Source organism: Equus caballus, chromosome 1 (assembly GCF_041296265.1).
Source record: "Equus caballus isolate H_3958 breed thoroughbred chromosome 1, TB-T2T, whole genome shotgun sequence".
NCBI lineage: Eukaryota > Metazoa > Chordata > Mammalia > Perissodactyla > Equidae > Equus > Equus caballus.
This window is the reverse complement of record NC_091684.1, coordinates 197,985,279-198,008,018: the sequence shown is the minus strand read 5'-3', so window position 1 is coordinate 198,008,018 and position 22,740 is coordinate 197,985,279. Positions and strand designations below refer to the sequence as shown.

Genomic DNA, 22,740 nt, shown 5'->3' with positions numbered 1-22,740 from the left:
TTCTTAGTGCTTTGGCAGCTTGGGTGAGAGGTGTTGTGAGGAAAGGATTTGAAACGAATACATTAAGATTTTGAAGACTCATATTTTTGCCCTGTACTTCTTTTTCATACAAAGTAAAGCAATTTGCCTGTTCTTACAGTCCATAAGGACATCTTCAATTGGATGATAAAAATTGAAAATTCCTTTTCTGGTTATATCTTCCTATACATTTAATAAAAGAAACTATGCGAATAAAAGTTTCAAGCCCTGCAATTCAGGAATTCTTCATCTAGATTACATGGATCTCTTGGGGGGGGTCCATGGGCCCCCAAATTCCATATGTATATTCATTTTTCTGGGGAGGCAATTAATATCTCATTTCAGATTCTAAGAGGCCCGTCCCCAAAACAGGTTCTAAACCACGGTTCCGTGTCTTGTTAGCCTACCATGCATAGTGTTACTTAGGAGCCAGGCCTTCCGGGGGTGATGCGAGCCATGAAAGGCAAGTCACTGTGGAAGTGAAGGAGTTTATGCCCCACTGCCAGCTGTGCACTTTGTCTTGACGCAGATTCCCTCCTCTTCCTCATTACCCTAAGGTCCTAAGCAGCTGGGACTGAAGGGGTTCATGGCAGGAGTGACAACATTTGTTCAGAAATGAATGCCTCTTAGCTCTAAGGCTGAATCCACAGGCAGTTTCTAGCACAGTCTTTGTCATTGGAGACTTTGCCAGTCTCAGGTACTATCTGACTTCGTGTGTTCCCACCGTGAGTCACCAGATGTCATGCAGCAGTTTGATTTCTATGCAGAGAACTGCACTGTGTTTGCTGCCATTGGTAATGACTAAGGCTATTTTGTCTCTTTGGTTCTTGCTCAATCCCTCCTCCAGTGGAATCTTGGCAATGGTGTAAATACCCATCTTTGCCATTAATTAATATTCAAAATACGATTCCTTTAATTTGTGCCTTCTTCCTTTCCCCACTTCATCAATGCAGGTGGCAGGAAAACTCTTCTGGTTGCTAAAATTGCTCTCTCTTTTTTGCCCTTGTTCCTAAGAAATTCAGTGACCTTTTAAGGGTTTAAACAATCTCTTACGTCACCCACCCTGCCTCCGTGCCATCCATCTCTTTTGGTACAGGGATACATTCACGTACTGTGGTGATGAGGCAACAAGAAAAGTCATCTTGATTCCTAAGTGATACCTAGAACACAATATTATAAATCCTATAAATGACACAGCTACCCATTTCTAGTTTTTAGTGTATTTTTTAGAGGTTAGATATTACTATTCTATTAACTAATTGCATTTTACTTAAGGGATGGAACTGACACATGTTTTCAAGGAATATACCATGCTTTGGGTTTAGTTTTTTGGCATATATAGAGCTAAGAGGCCTAAGAAAAAGATCATGTGTTTCAGACTTTCTAACTGCTCATAAGTTAATTTATTTAGTAACACCAAAAAACTAATATTAGTGAAATATTTTTGTACATGTCTCTTTTTATTTGAAGGTCATCAACATTCCATAATTTTGTCAAAATAGCACTAACCAAAAACCCCAAAAAAAGACCAACCGCTGAAAGACTTCTGACTGTAAGTCACTGACATTATGGGGGGATTTTCTCTAGCCAGGCCGTCTTTAGGCATATCCCTAGAACAGGAGTATTCTGGTTTTTTAATATAAAAATGTTAGCGATCTCTTACAGCAGGGCTCAGCAAACTTTCTGTGAAGAGCCAGATAGTAAATATTTTAGGCTCTGTGGGCCGTACAGTCTCTGTCACAGCTGCTCATTTTGCCGTCGTTCAGTGCACGACAGCAGCCGGAGCAGTGCACACGAGTGGGTGTGGCTTTAACACCCAGCCAAATGGATTTACAAAGAGGCAGCACACCAGATTTTGCCCATAGGTTGTGGCTTGCCAGCCCTGCCTTAGAGAAACTCTTGAAAACGTTGCTATCATCTATAATTAATTATTTTTCTTGGTTTCTTATATAAATTTATAAAATGCTCTGTGTGTATATGTGTTTGTAAAATACTTTCATATTAGAAAACGTCACTGATTACAGCAACTAAGAAAGCTTAATTTAAATGTCATAAAACTTAATGTCTGTACATTAACATAATTTTACTGAATGAAATGTATGCAAATGAGGAATACACATGCTTTTTTCTTCCTGTAATATGGACTGTCCCACAGTATTTATTTGCATATCAGTCTAATGATGTGGGTAATGAATGTTGTCGTTAGAGCCAAGGTTGTAGTTTTAAAACCTAATATAGATAGATTAGATAACTTCACATAGGAAAATTATTCACGTTATAAATTTACCTTGCAAAGGTTCTTTAGTTTTATGATATACGATTGTGGATTCTCTGACTAACATTTTTACTAATGCATTCTCTAACTTCTGTGGATTACTGGGCTCCCATAGGCTTGTCTCTGATAGTTACTGAGTGGAAAAGCACAGATAACATTTTGATAAGCTGTAGAGGTAAAAGCATACTCACGAAGCTTTGTCTTGTTTGTTTGCTTTGACGTAGCACACTTTTGTAGGGCAGCCAGGTCTCTCTAGGGCCCTGGCAGTTGAGCTGTTGGACAAAGTGAACAATCCAGATGACCATGCACATTATACTGAAGGAGATGACGATGACTTCGAGGTAAGGGGCATTCAGTCTATATTTGAAATAAATGTTTAATATGGCCTTAGATTTGCTTTCTAATCCACTCTTTTAAGTTAGTTAAAACAGATTTAGCTACAAAGATTAATTAGCAATGTAAAGTAAACTTATTCTGCATATAGTTACAAGTTGATACTGTTAAAAAATTGTGATGATATATATAACATAATTGGTTGACACTTTCTTCAATCCTAGTTTTTTGCAGACGTCTTTGTAGTTCTCTGCAAAGAACTAAGATTGCTATTCTTCTTCACACTGTACCATTTTATTTTCTTAGTTGGTTTATCTAAAGTTGCTAAGAAGTAGCTGAGATTAGAATCAGATCTGCCCCTTCCTCCTCCCAGCGGTGCTTTCCCTTCTCCCTAGACCTCGGCTTCTGCAGTGAGGAGTTTGATCTTTCCCTAAAGAGAAAGGACATCTGTTTCCAAAGAAATAAAGGTTTTAGGAACATTGCTTTGGAGTAAGAGAACAAAAATTTAGCCAAAGAACATGTACATATTTTTCACAAAAGAGACTCCCTAGAAATCCAGTTGATCATTTTTGTAGTTTCTCTATTATATATATCATTGACAGAATATGGATAATTTTTAAAAATTAACTTGAGGTTCACATAGAAATTTTATTCTTTCTAATACTTGTTCAGAACTATTATTTCTTATATAATTACATGTAGAGAGCTATTTCTAATTATGCTTGCCTTTTCTGAAAATATGGTAGAATTATTTTGAATATATTATATTTAACAACACAACTTATAAAGTAGGAGCCAGGGACTTCCTGCCCTTTGGCAGGTACATATTTATGCCTATCTGTAACACAACTGTGTTTTTTCACAAGTATCTCTTCCTCTCCTTTTATGATTCCTTTTTATTTCTGGGTTTCTCTGAATCTGTCTCTTCATTTCTCTTTTTGACTTTATTTCCCTTTATATATCTAGCTCCACTTCTGGCAAGTCTGTAGAACTCGACTTTGTGTGTCGTTATTTATTGAAGGAAATTTTCTACTTCATGTTCTTAAGTTTTAAGTTATACCATATAAATATCATGATAACTGATAACACTCATTGGGTAGTTATTATATACCAAGTATTAGGCCAGATAATTTCCATGTTAACTCATCTAATACTCAAAACAATCCTTTGCAATTGGTACTATTACCATCCCCATTTTACAAATGAGGAAACGAAGGAGAAAGAATAGAAGTAATGTGCCCAAGATTGTGTGGCTAGTCAGTAGTGGAACCAGGATTTGGATCCAGGCAAACTGACTCCAGAGCCTGCTCTCTTAGTTAATACACCATCATTTCTGTGTGTATTTAATAAAAATAGTCATTAAACAATGTTTGAAAACTAGTAATTGCCCAGTATATAGCATAGTCTTGTTATGCATTAGGTACCCAGTGAATATTTTGTTGAATGTTAAATGAACTTCAATTGAAAATATTAAGTAAACCTGCCATACATAGATTTTTCTACTTAAACCATAATTTGCAGAATTTTAATAATAATAAGATTTAATTCCTTAAATTCAAAAATTATTAAAATTCTGTGGCTTAAATGTAGAATTGGATATTCCTGGATTCCCCAATTAGTCTTTCACTGGTTATGTAAATAACCAAACTCCTCTTTTATTCCCACACCACTTTGCGGGGCCTCCCAAATCCACTCTGCCTTCTGAGTTCTCTCTTTCTGTTTAATGATATCACCATACTTTTCAGTCCTTGAAATGCAAAATCTTGTGCTAGGCAGTTGGGGACACAGTAGTGTATGAGATTGGTATTATCCCGGCCTTCAGAGAACTTACGGTATGGCCTCAAAGGAAATTCAGAAATCCCCACCAATAAGTTAGGAGAGTCATAACTCTTATGGAATGGGAGGAAATATAGTGTGCTGCGGAGGCATGTTACAGGGATGGGAAAGGACTCACTGTTGGAGTGATATGTAAGCTGAACACCTGAAGGGTACATCAGAATTGGAGGAAGAGAGCAGACAGAAGTGTTCTGAGCAGAGGGAATTAATAGCGTGTTTGAAAGCCTGGTGACAAGAGAGAAGGTGGTGTTCTTGAGGAACTAAAGGAAAAGTAGCCTGTGAGAGCAGGAAACAAGGAGGGAGGTGGTGGACGATGAGATTACAGAGCTAGAATAGCCATTTCAAACCACATTAACAATTTTGGGCTTTAGCTTGAGGGCAGTAGAAGCCATGAATGTGTGAAGGAGTGACATAATCTGACATGCATTTTTTAAAGCTCTCTGTGACCTTAGAGTGGTGCTGTCATTCCTTAAAGCCAATTAAGAGGCTATTGAAGTCATCCAGGATAGAGACAGTGATGTTTCAGACTAACATGGTAGAACAAGGATGGAGGAAAGTAGACTAATTCAAGAATTATATGATATACATATTAATGTGTCAGAGAAGACGTAAGAGTGGGAGTGAGGAAAGGATTACTCCCAGGTTTTGGCTTGAACTGCTGGGTGAATATAAAAGTGCCATTTATTGAGATAGGAACACTATAGAGTAAAATCAGATTTGGGAAGAAAGATGAGTTCAGTTTTGTATATAGTAATTTTGATGTAGCACAAGACTTCCAAATGGCGAAGCCGCATAAGGAGTTAGGTGGTTGTAGCTTGGGGAGAAAAGTTTGGACTAGAAGTATGAATGTGAGTGTCATTACATATAGATGTAGTTATGCCTTAAGGAGTAAATGTGATCACCCAAGGGTGGCATGTAGGATGAGATAAGAAGAGGGCCTAGGACAGCATCCTGAGGTTTCTCCCAAAATTTAGTAATCAGGTAGGCTAAGAGAAACGGCAAAAGATTGATAAAGAACATTAAGAGAAGGAAGGAAGTTTTCAATGAGGATAGTGCCTAGGAGTTAAATTTAGGAGTCTTTGGATTTAGGTGGTGGTGTTTGATTACTTTAAAAGGATAATTTTCAAATAGTAGAGGTGAAGCTAGATTGAAGTAGTTTGAAAGATTAGTAAGTCACTGATGAAATTTAGTTGTGAAAGCAATGGGTGGGATAGAGCAGTAGCTAGAGAAAAATGAGTTGACAGGGGAATGATTGATTTGTATGTGGAGTAAAAAAGTTTGAACAGGATTAAATGCCTATGAAAATGATCCAGTAGATAGAAGATTCTAAAGAAGCAAGATGAATAGGCACAGCCCTGAGAAGGAAGGAGAGGCTGGGATCTAGATTATGAGGAGGAACTTGATCTTAGATTAAAAAAAAAAACACTTCTTCTCTTGCATCAGAGAGGGGCATAGTTGAGAGTGTAGCTAGAAGTTATCTTCCGTTTGATGATTTGTTTTCTCTGTGAAGTAAGTGGCAAGGTCATCTCCTGAAAGTGTGAATAAAAGTGGGTGGGTTTGAAGAATGTGGAGAAGGTGTGAAATAGTAATAGAGGAAAAGAGATGAGTTAATGACTAGAGAAGTGTTCGTGGGCAAAGCTGAAGCCTCGGGTGAGATGAATTTTCATTGTGTTCTGCTGTGTAATTTTCTCCAGTGGTGATTGGTACCCCATTGTAAACACGAGGGCAGCTAGTTTAATTCATCCAGGGTTGTCATTTTGGCATGCCAGTGTACTGAAGAACAGTAGGACAAAGGGAATTTAGGACATTGGCAAGAGATAGCTTGAAATTATGGACCGCCAGATAAAAACTGGATGGGAAGAAAAGTGAAGATAAGAGAAATGCTGACGGAGAGTGAGAAAGTAACGGATTGGTAGGCTTGGGATTCCAGTGTGAACATTAAAGCAGCGTAATGGGAGCGAGTCAGAGAGTAAGCTCCAAGGATGAGGAGTTTGGAGTAGTGTGGATTCTGTCTCAGAGCTGATGACAGGGTCCAGGACGTGGTCTTAGGAGCAGAGACTGCATGGAGGTGCGGGAGAGCGTCTTCAGAGGTGAAGTCAGAAAACCGAAGTCCAGGACGATGGGCTTTTGAAGTCCCTTGGTATGACGGTGGGTCTTGAAGTAGAGAAAAAACATATGAGCCACTGTCAGAGTCATCAGGGAATGAGAGTGAGTCATCAGAAATTTGGCAGATAGGGGTTGAGCTGAAGGCATAATTTCAAAGGATCAGGAGCTTATACAAAATGGTGGAACTTGTAAGCTTCTCACTTGATTTACTACAGTTTTGCTACTCAGTCTCCCTGCATCCAGTATTTCTCCCCTCCATAGCCTCTTACACACTTATTGATTACTCTTAGGGATAAGGTGCCAGTCCCTTTCTGTAAAATCTCCAAAACATTCCTTTGCCAGGAAAATAAAATTGAGAGCCCTAACCTGACATTCCAAGCCTTCATGCTCTGGCTCATCTCCAGTCTGTTTTTCTGGCTTTTTCATCTCTTCACTTAATCTTCATTGCAGCCAGATAACAACCAACTCTGGTTCCCCAAAACACTCCACAGTGTCCTTTTCTTCTTGCATTACTTTGTTCCTATTCTTTCTGCTGTCTAGAGTGCTTTTCCTACTGGCTTCATGTCCAGTGTCCCCTTGTCCTCCCAGCCCCAGGTCAGATTACCGTCTGTCCTGAAGAACTTCTGTAATTTATTTTATTAGTAGGTAGTTGTGTTTGTCAGTAAATGATCATTTAATTAAAAAGAGAAAGTTTGACTTTTAACTTTATCACTGAAATTTTTAAAGTGTGTGTATTGTGCTTGTATTCACAGCCCCATGCAATCATTCGTCATACCATTAGATCTACAAACAGGAATGCCAGAGCTGAGCGGACAGCTTCAGAAATAAATTGTATGTGTTTTGTATTCATTTTCAATTGGTGGTTTTGGAGGGTTGAGCTGGGTGTTCTTGTGGCTTTTTTTAGAATAACAAAATCTCAAACGAACTGAGGCTACATTCTTTAACATATCAGAATACCTCTAAAACAGGTTGTTTTCTGGTTTATAATAGAATTCCCTTGGTTTATAATTAAATAGGTTTTATTTTCTAATTATAAAGTTAATATATGTCTATTGCAGAAAATTTACAAGAGGAAAAAATAGAAAATTAACTTTGCCCATAACCTTATCGCCCAGTGCCAACCCACAGATAATATTTTGCTGAGTTTCCTTCATGTCTTTCCATATATATCTTTTTAGATGGCTGAATTTATACATAAAATTTTACTTAATACTCAGAAGTAGTTTCCATATGCAGTCATGCATTGCTTAACGATGAGGACACATTCTGAGAAATGTATTATTAGGTGATTTTGTCGTGTGAACATCGCAGACTGACTTAGACAAACATAGATGTTAGAGCCTCCCACACATCTAGGCTGTATGGTACCAATCTTAGGGGACCACCATCATGTATGTGGTCCATTATTGACTGACACATCATTATGCAGCTATGACTGTACTTGTCTTAGTCTTGATAGCCATTATGTTTAAGGGTTGCATCCTGTTTCACTGAGTTGATATATTATAGTTGAATAGTTCCCTATTGTTGGACATTCGGATTGTTTTTAATTTTTTTAGTCAGCTCAATACTAAGATGAATCTTTTCTAAAATGCATATTTAAAAGAGGAAATTTATTGTTATACAATAAATTAATCATTGACAGATAAAAATTTTGTATCAACAATATTTGTCATTTTAGCCACTTTAATTTAGAAAAACCAATTTGCAAAGAAGTTTAGGTATGGATATGTTGACTTAAATGCATATTTGTTTCAAAAGAGATTTAAAGTAGTTTACAGTAAAATAAAAGATAAGTAAAAATTATAAACTGTAATGGAGGGAGATAATTTATTAAATATTTAGGCTAATTAGAATTACTGCAGATGAGCATTTTGTTTAAATCTGAGTTTTCTTGAACCCAGATGTTTCCAACTTTCTGGATGCAGCTTTGGAAATGTAGGTCGATGAAGAGTAGGATGTCCTTCCCTTATTTTTCACTTGTTCCAGACAGGCCTTGGCATAGTTAAACCAGAAATTCAAGATCTCATCTCTTTGTTAGTCCCAGATTGCTGATATGTTCTTATGCTGTCTTCTTGTATGTCCCAAGAGAACTCTCTGGGCTCCAGATACCAGACAGAACAGTAGCAAAGTTGATATTCCATTATAAAGCTATCTTCATTTTATGCAGCTGTGTAGTGTTCAATTAAAGGAGTCTAATTTATCTATCTTTTCTTGTATAGCTTTTGGGGTTTGTGTTATATTTAGCAAGGCCTTCCTGATTTTAAGGTTATAAAAGAATCTTCCTATTATTTCTTCTTGTATTTTTACAATTTCATTTTTTTAATATTTAAATCTTTGATATAAGATAGAATTTATGTGGTAAAATGTATGAAGTATGGATTCAGCTTCAGTTTCTTTCTAAATGACTACCCATTTGTCTTAATACTATTTATTAAAAACCAAATTTTCACTAATGGGTTTGATATACCACCTTTATTATGTAATAAATAACCACATATATTTTAGGACTTTCTGGAAATTCTGTTCTGCTGTATTAATATGCCTGGTCATGTGCTAGTAGCATACTTGTGATTATTATGTCTTTGTAATACCTGCTAAAATCTGTTAGGATGAATCCTCATCCTGCCCCCTCCAACATACATACCTTGTTGCTCTTCTTTTTTGTTATGATATTTGGCTATTGTTTTTCCTCACGTAAACTTAAGAATCAGCTTATCTAGTTAAAAAAAGTTCTGTTTTTTTACTGAGATCTCATAAATTTATATATTAACTTTGAGAGAGTTGACATCTTTGATACTCCGTCTTAACCAAAATGGGCTTTTTCAGAGATAGGTTCAAGACTCAGTTCTTTCATCAGAGAACACTAACTTCTTCAGGGAGTGAGCTCTGTGTGCTTCAAGCACCAGACGGAAAATGGTAGCGTTGAAGGTCATTTTATTGGTGATTTATCTTTAAATTTTCTCACATCTCCTTTTGTGTCTATCAGGAATGTTTTATACCTTTGTTTTTGTTTGTTTGTTTAATAGATTTTATACACACCTAGTTAGTTCTATTCTTAGTTTTTTGTTTCAGTTTTTTTTTAGTTGAGCTGGTAAGCTACATATAATAAAATGCTTAAGTGTACTGCACAATGAATTTTTAATATGTATACACTCATCAAACTACCACCCGGATCAAGATGCAGAACATTATCAGAATCTCTGAAGGCTCCGTCGTGCTCCTTCATAATCAGTACCCATCCGTCTTCCTGCATCCCCCTGCCCTCGCACTGTCCAGGCCAGTCACTGTTCTGATCTCTGTCACTGTAGACTGGCTTTGACCTGATCTTGACCTTCAGATAAATGGGATCATACAAGACGCACCCTCTTTGCCTGGTTTTTTTTTTTTGCTCAACATTATGTCTATGAGAATCATTCATCTCATGTGTAGCAATAGTTCATTGTAATGTGATATTTTATTGTGTGGTTATAACACAATTTATCCATTCTTTGGTTGATGGGCATTTGGTTTGTTTCCAGTTTTTGGCTATTATGACTACTATAAGCATTCTTACAATGTCTTTACAGTGGACATTAATAATTATTATGATCCTGGCCTAGCTGAGACCACCAGGGACAAATGTGTAGTCCAACAAAGTCAGGTTTATTAATTTTGAGGGAGAGCACGTTCCTGAAGAACTCTGAAACATCTCATAAAACAAAAGAAGAGAAGAGTGAGCGGGTTTTGGAAAGAGTAGAGTTCAAGTGAAATTTAAGTGACAACTTAAATCAGAGTAGGATGTGAATGAAAGGGTCAACATCAGGTGTGTACAGTAAAGATAGACCCAGAGGGCTCTTTCCTTGGAAACTTGAAATATTGTATTCAGAAACCACTTTATTTGAAGCTCTGTGTCTAAGTAGGAAATTGAGGCTGCTTCTCTCTGTCAGTGACTTATGTCTTCTGGGCAAAAATGAATGGTTCGTTCTAATGAGTCTGATTTCATACAGCCAAGTTTCTGACAGTCTATGATTTTAGAGAATGGTGTTTCTCAGTAAGAAAGGTAATTCAGAGAGGGGTCACCATGTGATACTTTATATACGCAGCATGTCCTTGGGAGAAGCATTGTTTCTTGTTGACTTTGCATTTGGATTGTGTCTGTCCTCCCAGCCTGATGAATGGCAAGGCAGATTATTTTCTCTGTCCATTCCAGATATGGGTGTATCAGCTAGATTACCTTTTTTTATTTTTTGTCATCAAAAGTCACTTAGTGGTTGAGTCCAATTACCTAGGAAACCAACTGATTACAATGAATTGGCACCAAAGGAAGATGAGAGGTATCCACAAAGAAAGTGAGTACAGCCCAAAAGTCAGTTTAATTATGTGATTTTAGCTGACTCGCAAGTAAATTTTAGCCAGGTATTGGACTCTTACCAAGGACTGACTAAGGCTGCAAAGAGCAATATTAAGAATAGGGCCTCTACAGGTATCATAATTGAGAGGTAAAGTGTCTGTCAACAATTCAAAACCTTCAACTGGTAAAAAAAAGAAAGAGCCGGGAGGGAAAAAGGTAGTTAAGAAAATAAAGAACTAATTTGCATATTAAAATATGATAATCACTGTCTCCAGTCATCATGTTGCCTGGGTCTTGAGCAAATGATCCATTTCATGTCATCATTAGCCTGATCCCAACAGGCTTGTATGGAAACTGCCTTCTTTTTGCAGTCATTTGCTTCTGAAGATTCTTTGTCATCTTCAGTTTGAAGTGTCATACTGAGATAGTCTTGTGTTGATTTAAGATTGGCCTATGTCTGTATAGTTGAGAGACACGACCACAAGGATCATCACCCTGTTTTACCATTGTATTAGTTGTTAACAGTACCTGGCAAGATTCTATTTATTGAGGTTAGAGGGCAGTTTTCCAGAAGGCAGTCTGAGTTTTAAATCTTGAAGAGGTTGTTTCAGAGGAAATGCTTCTTGGTCACGGTGAATAGAAAACTGTACTGTACGAGTCTTCGCTGTATTAGCCTGTGATAATGTAGAAACTGGAGTCAGGGGCAGTATTCCCAGGGCTGTAACATGCTCAGTTTTAGGTTTATTGGGAGAGAGTTAATGGGCTCCTGAGGGAATTGACCTCACTGTCATTCAGGCCAAAACAAACAAAAAAAACCACTCAGGCTGAGGAAGTCTAAGAATTTCTGAAAGTTTACCCAACTTAAGTGTAAAGATCCGTTTGTCCTTTTTATCTTAACTGAAGACCTGGGGTGCTAAAGGCGATGGAGATTTTGCGTAAGATGTATTGTCTTACAATCTCCTTAGTAACAGTTCCAGGGAAGTGAGTGTTTACATCACTAGAGTTTTCCAAGGTAGGAAATATAAACTCGAGCAGCTTTTTTTTTGCCATCGTTAAAGTTGAGGCTTTTTAACAAATTTGATCCATCCTAGAAATAGATATGTAATAACCAAAACAAAAGCCTTTGTTGACAGAAAAACTATTTGTGAGAAATTCTCTCAAGTATAACACACCCATATGTTCCTCTACATCAGTATTTTTTTAAGCTGCAGGTTGCAACCCCATCCATGACATCTATCAATTCAGATTTTTAAAAAAAGAAAAAGACACAAAATAGAAAATATCTATATGCATCACTTGGGTCCTTAAAAGGTACTGCACTATGAAATGTTTGTGGATTTTTTGTTTGTTTGTTTGTTTGTTTTGTTAGCAGTTCAGCTGTGGTGTGCTTGGGTGCGTTTTTCTTTTTGTTTGTTCTGTTTAGGGGTCATTGAACTCTTAGATCTATGAGTTGATATTTTTCATCAAATTTGGAAAATTTCAGGCCACTGTTTCTTCAAATTTTCTGCCCCAGATTCTCTCTTCTCCTCCTGGGACACCAGTTACAGGTACTTGATGCTGTTTCTCAGGTCACTGAGGCTCTGTTCTCCCTGCCCTCCCTGTACACACATAAGGTGTTTTTGGTCTCTAGACTTCAGTTTAGTTTCTATTGTCCTGACTTCAAGGTCTTCAATCTTTTCTTCTGTGGTGTTCAGCCTACTGTTTAAGCCTATTGGTAAATTGTATTTCAGATATTGTATTCATTGGATCTAGACTTTCAATGATATATATAGATACATGCATATATATAATATGTATACATATATAGTCTCTATTTCTCTACTGAGAATTTCCATCTGCTCGCTTATTGTGTCCATCTTTTCTCTTAAATCCTTGAACATATTTATAATAGCTGTTTTAAAGTCCTTGTGTGCTAATTTTAACATCTCTCGCATCTCTGAGTCTGTTTCTATTTATTCTTTTCAACTGGTTATGGTTTCTATTTTTCTGCTGCTTCTCTGGTCACTTTTTATTGTATCTTGTATCAACACTGATATAGTATTGTATTGTATTGTTTTTTTGTATCGTTGTTGTGATACAACATTGAGTGTCTGGATTTTCTCCTCTTTATTTTAAAGAGTGTTTAAAGAGTTAATTAACTAGTAGGTCAACTTGATCCTTTCAAGGCTTATGTCAGGTTTTACTAGAGTATTCAGCAAGGTCTTTCTTCTAGGTAGAAACTCATACCTATTTCCTGGTGTTGCATGATCACCAGAACCTCCATTTGGCTCTCAGCACTCTGTTAGATGTTTTCTGACATACCTTGCATAGTCTTGCTTTGCTCATAGGCCATTTAGTACTCAACCAAAGATTTAGGGAGACCTCTTGGCATATTTCTAGAGTTCCTTCTTTATACAGCTTTGTCATTTCTGGTACTGCGTCCTTCAGATTCCCCCTGCCTAAGCAGCCCTAAACTCCAGTCTTTGTTTTCTGCACCCAGTGAGACTGTTACTCTCTTTTTGGGTTCCACTTTCTTGTGCCCTAATTTGCAAAGTGTCCCCAGGCAGAAAGCCAGGGTGAATGTGGATCTCACCACCATGTATTTCCCTTCTCTCAAGGATTACAACCCTGTGGTGACTGTTATCCATTGCCTCAAAATTGGTGCTTCATAGTGTTTGTACACACTCACATATTTATGTTAGATGTATGTAGTTGTTTATAGCGGAAGGGTAAGTCCAATTCCTATTACTTCATTATGACCAGAACCTGAATCATCCTTTGGAGATAACGGAGGATATGTATATATTTTAGAAGGCCTTCTACCTTTGTATTTTCATAGGCCAAAGATGCACCCAAAGGCACTGCCAGGATTTTCTTTAAAACAAAACAAAACAACTTGGGGGCCAGTCTACCACACAGAACAATGATAGCGGAGGCTTAGTGCTCTCTTCGTAAGTCATGGCTACAGCAATTTTAGGCTCATCATAAGGAATTTGATTCTTTTTTTTTTAAGCAATACTTTTCTTACGTGTTAAAACATCTTAAATGTTTATGCTATTGTAAATAAAATCTCTCATGTTCAGTCACTGAGTCTGGTGTATTAGGATACTGTTGATATTTTACTATATCTTTAATCCAAATTTATGAAACTCATTTTCTCTAGGAATTTTTTTAATTCTTGAAATTTGCTTGATTTATCATTCTTATTATTAAAGAATGATACTTTATTTCTTTCTTTTCCATATTTTACCTTCTATAATTTGTCTCTAGATCTACTTGCCAGTATTTCTAGTTGTGACCAAAAAAAAACTTTAGCTCATTTCTGCTCAAATAAATGAAGTTGGTTCTTTTTGAATTACATTAGGGGTTCTTGATTTAAGATGTTTTTAATTATGTTGAGAAATAAGTTGAACCAGCTCTGATGGCCTAGCAGTTAAAGTTTGGCATGCCCCACGTTGGCAGCCTGGGTTCAGTTCCCAGGCATGGAACCACACCTAACACTGTCAGTAGCCATGCTGTGGCAGTGGCTCACATGGGACAACTAGAAGTATTTGCAACTAAAATATACAGCTATGTACTGGGGCTTTGGGGAGAGGGAAAAAAAGAGGAAGGTTGGCAGCAAATGTTAGCTCGGAGGGAATCTTTCAGAAAAAAGAGTCATTAAGTTAGGGCTCTTTATTTTAGGTTGTTTTTGAAAAGTAGACACTATATTTTATAGAATTGAAAATTTTATGACACTGTTTTTGTTGAATGTAATGAATTATGTAAGTACTTTGTATTGCTTTACAAATCTTGTTTTTAGGGATAAGGACAACTGGATCCTTTTGAAAGTGCTTTTTTAATGTATTTTGTTTGTCAAGATTGTTTTTAGGAATTTTGCATCTCTGTGATGCAGGTGTGGGTTTTTTATTTCTTTTTTTTGGTCTTTCAGTCACGTTAGATTTTTAGAATTTTAAAGTTCTTTGCTCTTTATGAGTGGATAATAATCCATTCTTTTCTCTGTGTAGAATATTTCACATAAAGGAAGATATTCTTTGACTATTTGAATAATTCTAAAATCAGTCTGACTAGGCCAATAAAATACACATTTAGCAAAATATAACATTAAAATTCTGAATACTATTGTTACATTTAATTTGGCAAATATCATTTGTTTCTTTTAGTTAATTATAGGTACTTTTGGGGGGTTCATCCCTGCCACAAAGTTGTAACTTAAATTAGTCTCAAAACAGAGCCTGCAGCCTAGATAGAGAAAATCCATAAGTGTTTTTTCAGTCATCTACTTGTAATTAATTTTTTTAAATCTCTTATACACAAAAAGTGCTATTTAATTTCCTGCCTCCAACCAAGAATTACATAGAGTTGTTAGGAAGGTACCAAAGTGTTACTTTCTCTGGTAAGCATAAAGAAAGGGGTATTCTCGAGGCAAAAAAATAAGAAATTTTGTCTTCCCTCCTTTCCTCCCTTCTCATTTCCCTCTTCCCTCCTCTCCAGTACACGTTTCTCATTACATTTCCGAGATTAACCCTTCAAGATAGAGTTTGTGAATATCTGTTATATATTTTGCAGTTGACAAATTACAATTTGAACCTCCACTGAGAAAAGAAACAGAAGCACGGGATGAAATGGTAGGAATTATGACTTTTAAACCATTTTACACATTAAAATTTGAGAAAACTAAAAGTTAGGGTACTTTGACCTAGGAACAAAGTAGTAAGCTCTCTTAAGCTTTAATTTTGATCATGTATTTCACACATGAAGTTATAAAGGAGCTCACAGTTCAGTGTGTTTTGACTAGGGTACAGAGTGCAAAATACCATTTCAACCGTTCATTATGACCCTTGGAGCCTTCAGAAGAGTTTACATGAAGTTATTAAATATGTGAAATTTGATACTCAGCTTTAAGCTCTCAGGAGCTTTTTTCTTATTGATTCTATTAGGTTTGTAGTACATTTTTACATTTCCTTACTGTTTTTTAATATTTACTTGTTAATATAGCCTCTTTTTTAACCATTGCTCTTACTTTGAGAAACTCTTTAGTTAGTCCTTTCCTTAGATGAAAGGAAAGAGGTAATGGGGCTGGCCTGGTGGCGGAGCAGTTAAGTTCCTGCACTCTGCTTTGGCAGCCTGGGGTTCACCAGTTCGGATCCCAGGTGTAGAACTATGCACCGCTCATCAAGCCATGCTGTGGCAGGTGTCCCACATATAAAATAGAGGAAGATGGGCACGGATGTTAGCTCAGGGCCAATCTTCCTCAAAAAATAAAAAAGGAAAGAAGTAATGGATAGAGCAAGATATTGTTGGAGTCAGCCTGGACGTTATCTTAACATCTATTTTACTTTTAAGCTTTAGTAAAAATATAGTTCTTAGAGTAATTGTGTTCCATTAATGGATCTCTTCATCCATAATGTTTGGAAGTAGTGCTCTTCTTCCTGTATATGTTGCCGTGTAATAAATTCTCAATTTCCAAGCTAGCAGGAAAAAATAGGACCACCAACCAATTAATGATAATTCAGTAATATGATGTTCAGTCCTCATTGCTAATGGAGTAGTGATGGGAATAATTCAAACTTATGTTTTTCTGTTTCGCTTCAGAATATACTAGCATATACTACCATAAAGAGGGCTTGTCACATTTGAAACTATATTTAGTAAGTTGTGGAATTTCTTAAGTTTAAGTCAGCTGATAATGAGTCACTGACCTAAATATGTCAGATGAGAGCAAGTCTAGCTGGAGATTAAAAAATAGATTGAAAGCCTAGATGATTAACAATCATGACACTGAATGTTCTCTTGAATCAAATAAAACAGTTAATATCTGTTATAAGGTAACATTTTAAATTCTATTTTTTACCTTCACAGGGAGTGTTATCAGACCCAAATTTTGCATTACAGTGGAATCCTTTTGTTGATGGTGCAAATACTGGCAAGTAAGTCATTTTCTTACTTAACCATATTTTACTTGATTATATAAGAACAGTATTGGGGGAATGATTTATTCTAAAAAGCTTTAATTTTCATTCTTAAAAATGTTGTACTATGCCTCTTGTCAGTGTAAAGCTTCTGACTTTTTGTTATTACCAAAAGGCATCGTTTGTTGACCATTAAGGTTTTTGAGTTTTGTTCTTTAAGTCAGAATATAGAATGTGTAACATTAATATACTGAAAGATGAACCACATGCTGTCATGGGAAAAAATACTGTAGTAGGAGTCATCTCTGCAATGTAGTCCCATGTTCTAGACCTGTCTTCCCTCAACAGTTAAGTAACGGGACTGGCCGAGGTGAGCCGTTCCAGACCTATTTGTGCATTGCTGTGCCTAGATAGCTCTTTGGAAATATAGGTTCTTGGGTCCCCACATTAGGCCTATAGATCTGGGCTTGGCAAACCAATAAGCCAGATCTGGCCCATTGCCTATTTTTTGTACAGCCTACAAACTAGAGTGGTATTTACAATTTTTTGTGTGAGGAAGATTAGCCCTGAGCTAACATCTGTTGCCAATCTTCTTCTTTTTGCTTAAGGAAGATTTTCGCTGAGCTAACATCTATGCCAGTCTTCCTCTATTTTATGTGGGATGCCGCCACAGCATGGTGTGACAAGCGGTGCTAGGTCCACACCCAGGATCCGAACCTGTGAACTCTGGGCCATTGAAGCAAAGCTTATGAACTTAATCACTATGCCACCAGGCCAGCCCCTACATTTTTTAATGATTGAAAAAAAAATCTAAAGAAGAGTGATATTTTGTTACACATGAAAATTATATGAAGTTTAAATTTCAGTGTCCATAAATGAAGGTTTGTTGGAATGCAACCATATTCATTAGATTATATATCCTCTATGGCTGCTTTCATGCCACAACAAGAGTTAAGTATTTGTGACCACTGTATGGTTCATAAAGCCTACAATATTTACTGCCTGGCCCTTTACAGAAAGTTTGCCCACCCCTGGTATAGAATATAGTCTTTGGGACTGGAACCTAAGAAAGCTGAAGGTTCCCAACTGGTTGCAGTGACTGTGGCTAAGTATATGGAAGCAGTAGGCGTGGTCAGTGAGTCCCAGACTTTGATGTGTCTAGAAGGGCACCTGAAGACCCTGTGAAGATGCTGATTTTGACTCAGCAGGTCTAGAGGGTGCCTTTAGAAGTCTGCAGGTTGTGCCAATGTTGCTGATCTCTGGGCCCCACCTGGAGCGGCAAAAGTGTTAATGATATAACCACTTGAATCTCTGATTCTCTGTGGGTTCCAGCTCTAAAATTCTGAATCTCTCTCTTTTGCTACTAAGTTTAGTTTAATTTTTATTATGTTCTGAATGTAGCAAAGCATAACCATAAAGTAAAAAAAGTCTTTGTATTCACTTTATAAAAATCTTTATTTTGTAGTCATACTAATACAGTTTGACAGAATGAGGTCTTAGGTCTTCCTGTAGGTTTTAAAAATACTCTGCACGTGACCTAATTCTGTTTTATGTTCTGTGAATATGAACACATTTTAATGCTATTTAATCTTGTCTCTGTGTTTTATGTTATGATTGTTTATCATCATCTAAATTGCATTTTTCTCTTTGTATTAGATCAACCTCAAAACGTGCAATACCACCTCCCCTGCCTCCTAAGGTGAGCTTACTTAGAGATTTTGAACAATAAATCCTTGTTTAAATAGTAAAATAATTAAATTTTAAAAACAATTTTATTGAATTTTTTCAAAATTCTCTTAAATATATTTTAAATAAATACAGTTTCCTTCAAGAAGGGATTACAAAGGTGCAAAATGTATAAAGAAAATTTCATGAGAAATACAATATTGTAATAGCTATTAGAAAAATCAAAAGTAGGTTATTACTCATTTGAGAAAATACTTGACTGCAGGGAGAGGAGATAAAGAGTTATTTACAGTCCTCATTTATTACCACGATTTGACCTTTCAGAGCAGATTCATTGTCATTTTCCTTGTTTCTAGTTATTAAATATTTTGTGAGTTGTTTACATAATATTATTGGTTATAAGAATTTTATCAATTCTGGTTTGGGCTGATTAAAAATCACCTGGTGAGTTCACAGTCATGTTGAGACAGTAACTCAACCCTTTCTGACTTGGCTGACTTCGCCCAGTGAATTGACCTATGTGGGAAAAAGAAGATAAGGCCTGTCCTCTCCGACTAGAGTCTTTGATGCGTAATGATAACCAAGTGCTATTGTTTTATATCCAAATTTATCCAAGTCCTTTTGTGTCTTTTATCACTAGCCAAGGATAAACAGTTACCCTGAAGACAACCTGCTAGATGAAGAAAAATCGTCAACTATAAAGCGTTGCCCTGATTCAGAGAACAGAGTTCCCCAAGTTCTCAGAAGACAGAGCAGCCCAAGCTGTGGTCCTGTTGCTGAGACGTCCTCTATTGGTATGGCTAGCAGCATCAGCAGCCCTGGAGTACATACAGCTAGATACTGTGATCTGGGTGAATAAAGCGAGAACTGAGAAGAAAGTCATTTTGTTCATGTTTTAAAGAATGTCTTTCTTCTTTAGTCAATCTTATTACTGTTTAAAGTTTTGTGAAGTTTCTTTAAAATTCCACGTGGATGGTTTATAAATAGATTCAGTCCAGTTCAACCCCGATTTGCTCCCTTACTAAATATTATGGGATTTGGAAGGGTGAACGGATGTTCCTGCCCTCCAGGCGCTCAGGGTCTGTAGCATAAGTTATATGCGTGGACACGTAACATTAGACAATTCAGCTTGTACAAGTGTCTCCTACAATAGCAAACTATAGGTAATAGAAGATGAGAGACTTCCGAGGGAGGTAAGGATGGGGAATAGAGGACCTGGGCCCTTGCAGAGTGTTAAAGGGCTTGGTGAGCCTTTAGGAGGTGAAGCCTCTGCTGACCGGCATTCTTGGGAAACAGAATGACCAAATGCACCGAAGCAGGAAAATCTGAGTCACGTTGGAAGTACAGTCTAGTATGGTAGGAGTGTGAGCTTTTGAAGGGTGTATTCTGGGCAATAGGACCAAACACTAGATGAAGTTCAGTTATGAAAGGCCTTGAATATCAGCCTAAGAATATAATGCTGGAATTCTTCTCACAATGTGGAATGACCTTTTTGTTTTCATGGATTAAGTCCACTCTAAAGACACAATGCTCCCTCTTGCAGACCCTAGAGAAAGGCACAGAGATACTTTACCGAATCTGACAGTAAAGTGGAAACAGTATCGGGGGAGGGCAAGTTACTGTTCAAGGAAAGTCCTCTTTTGTGTGGTCATTCAACTTTTAATCATGGTTCTCTTTAGGAGATGGGGATGGTATTTCAAAACTGATTATTGAAAATACAGAAGGATCAGCACAAGCACCGCAGTTACCACGAAAAAAGGACAAGCGAGATTTCCCTGTAGGTATAACAGGCATTTGGTGATAATTATAACTAACACTGTACTTACCAAAAAAGGGCATAGTCTTTTTAATTCAAGTATTTGAATAACTAAATTTCTGAACATATGAAGGGGTGTTTTTTTATTGCTTAAGAGGTCTTACAGTGTTAAAAATTATTTTTCCCATAGAAACCAGTCATCAATGGCCTTCCACCCACCCCAAAAGTGCTGGTAAGGAATATTTTTATGTGAACCACCTGCCAATTTTTATCTGTTTAGAAGCAGCAGAAGATTCTTTATTTGCTATCAGGTATCTCGAGCTATTGACAGGAAGGATTCATAAAGTACAAAGGCATTAAATGCATTTGAATATACCATGGATCAAATCATGTACCCTAATTTGAGTGAGATGGTTAGAATTTGGAGTTTCACTTTCTTATAAATACAGGCAGTTGGGTTCTAAGATTAGCCTACAAAGGTCAATTTGATTTTAATGTAATGATATTAATAGTACTGTGTCATCTTTATTATGTGGGTTAAATATCTTTCTCCCCCGCGGCCATTTTCACATTGGACTGTACTCAGTGAAAAAGGACAGGGACGCTTCTGTTAATGCTCATTCTCTGGTCCTTCCCTGTAGGTACTCAGCCAAGCGTATGAATGGGATGCTTTATAAATGTACCTTTTATTCAGTATAAGTCTAATATGTACTGTAAATGTTAGTCGTTTTGTGTGTTATCACTATTATGGGGGTTGTACTGCAGTTGTAATCATTATACTGTTACTCAGTAAAACCATCCATTGTTTTACATTATTAAATGTTAGTCCTAAAGATAAGTGGTGACTTAAAATTCCTAGAATATATCATTGATGTATGTAGATGTTTTGATAAATTTGATAATTTGCCATAAAATAGTGGATTATATGAGGAAAGAATATGAGACTCTCTTGGTAGAAGGGGTTAAATTATATTAAAATAGGAATTTTGTTTTGTAATGAAACCATAAGTGTATGCAAATGAGTCAGTTTAAAGCATTTCATAATAATCTTAGCTATTTTTTAAGAATATATAAAATTACCTAATCAATTAAGTCACTTCTTTTTTTATAAATAAGATGGGAGCATGTTTTTCTAAAGTTTTTGATGGCTGCCCTTTGAAAATTAATTGTGCAACATCCTGGATACATCCTGATACAAAAGGTAAAATTTCTGAACTTTTATATACAACTCCAGTAAAATTCTTATTATGGGAAAGGATCTTTAGATCAGTGAACTGAGGTCGTTTACTTTAACAATATAACTTTAGAGGCCAGAAAGTATGTAAGTACCTCAACAACCCACATAGGTAAATAGAGTTTTGGTTTAAGACATTAGAATTTAAGAGTGTACAGGAACTGTTCCTGATGAAAGAAGACTAAAGAGACATCAAAGCTGGTTGCAACCATACTTTGGAATTTCCTTTTATTTAAAAGAACAGGGGCCGGCCTGGTGGCGCAGCAGTTAAGTTCGCACGTTCCGCTTCTCGGCGGCCTGGGGTTTGCCAGTTCAGATCCCGAGTGCAGACATGGCACCACTTGGCACACCATGCTGTGGTAGGCGTCCCACGTATAAAGTAGAGGAAGATGGGCATGGATGTTAGCTCAGGGCCAGTCTTCCTCAGCAAAAAGAGGAGGATTGGCAGCAGTTAGCTCAGGGCTAATCTTCCTCAAAAAAAAGAAAAAAAGGGGGCTGGCCCCGTGGCCGAGTGGTTAAGTTCACGCGCTCCGCTGCAGGCGGCCCAGTGTTTCGTTGGTTCGAATCCTGGGCGCGGACATGGCACTGCTCATCAAACCACGCTGAGGCAGCGTCCCACATGCCACAACTAGAAGGACCCACAATGAAGAATATACAACTATGTACTGGGGGGCTTTGGGGAGAAAAAGGAAAAAAATTAAATCTTTAAAAAAAAAAAAAGAGTGAGTTGGAGACGACATACTCCTCCACTTATCCTTTAGTTTGTATTTCCTCAGAACAGAATCAGCTCTTACATAACCACAGTACAATTATAAAAGATCAGGAAATTTATCAGTGGTATACTACTATTTTTAAGCTACAGTCCATATTTGAATTTTATTAATTGTCCCAATACTATCCTTTATTGTCTCTCCCCTCCTTTTTCCCCCAGTTCAAGAGCTCCTGCTGCATTTGGCTACCATGTCTTTTTAGTCTCCTTCAGTCTGGAACAGTTCCTCAGCATTTCTTTGTCTGTCTTGATCTTGACATTTTTGAGGCTACTTATTTTGTAGAATATCTCTTAATTTGGGTTTGTCTGAGGAGTCCTCATGCTTAGATCAGATTATACATGTTTGGTGGGAATTTCAAAGGCGTTATGTGCTCTTCTCAGTGCATCATATCGGGAGGCACATGATATGAACTTGTCCAAATATTGGGGATGTTAACATGGACCAGTTGGTTAAGGTGGTGTTCACTAGCTTTCTCCACTGTCAAGTTACAATTTTTCCCTTT

General features: G+C 37.0%; 1 protein-coding gene across 1 annotated transcript in view; it reads left to right on the top strand.

Moving 5' to 3' along the window:
* Positions 1 to 22,740, top strand: part of MAP4K5 (mitogen-activated protein kinase kinase kinase kinase 5) — a 104,110-nt gene that overhangs the window by 59,475 nt on the left and 21,895 nt on the right. The window contains exons 11-20 of the mRNA XM_023624899.2: positions 1,489 to 1,570; positions 2,518 to 2,634; positions 7,321 to 7,399; positions 15,450 to 15,508; positions 16,743 to 16,810; positions 18,449 to 18,491; positions 19,119 to 19,272; positions 20,158 to 20,255; positions 20,425 to 20,466; positions 21,351 to 21,435. Of these exons, the coding sequence (XP_023480667.1) occupies positions 1,489 to 1,570; positions 2,518 to 2,634; positions 7,321 to 7,399; positions 15,450 to 15,508; positions 16,743 to 16,810; positions 18,449 to 18,491; positions 19,119 to 19,272; positions 20,158 to 20,255; positions 20,425 to 20,466; positions 21,351 to 21,435 (827 nt within the window). The remainder of the gene's footprint in view (positions 1 to 1,488; positions 1,571 to 2,517; positions 2,635 to 7,320; positions 7,400 to 15,449; positions 15,509 to 16,742; positions 16,811 to 18,448; positions 18,492 to 19,118; positions 19,273 to 20,157; positions 20,256 to 20,424; positions 20,467 to 21,350; positions 21,436 to 22,740) is intronic.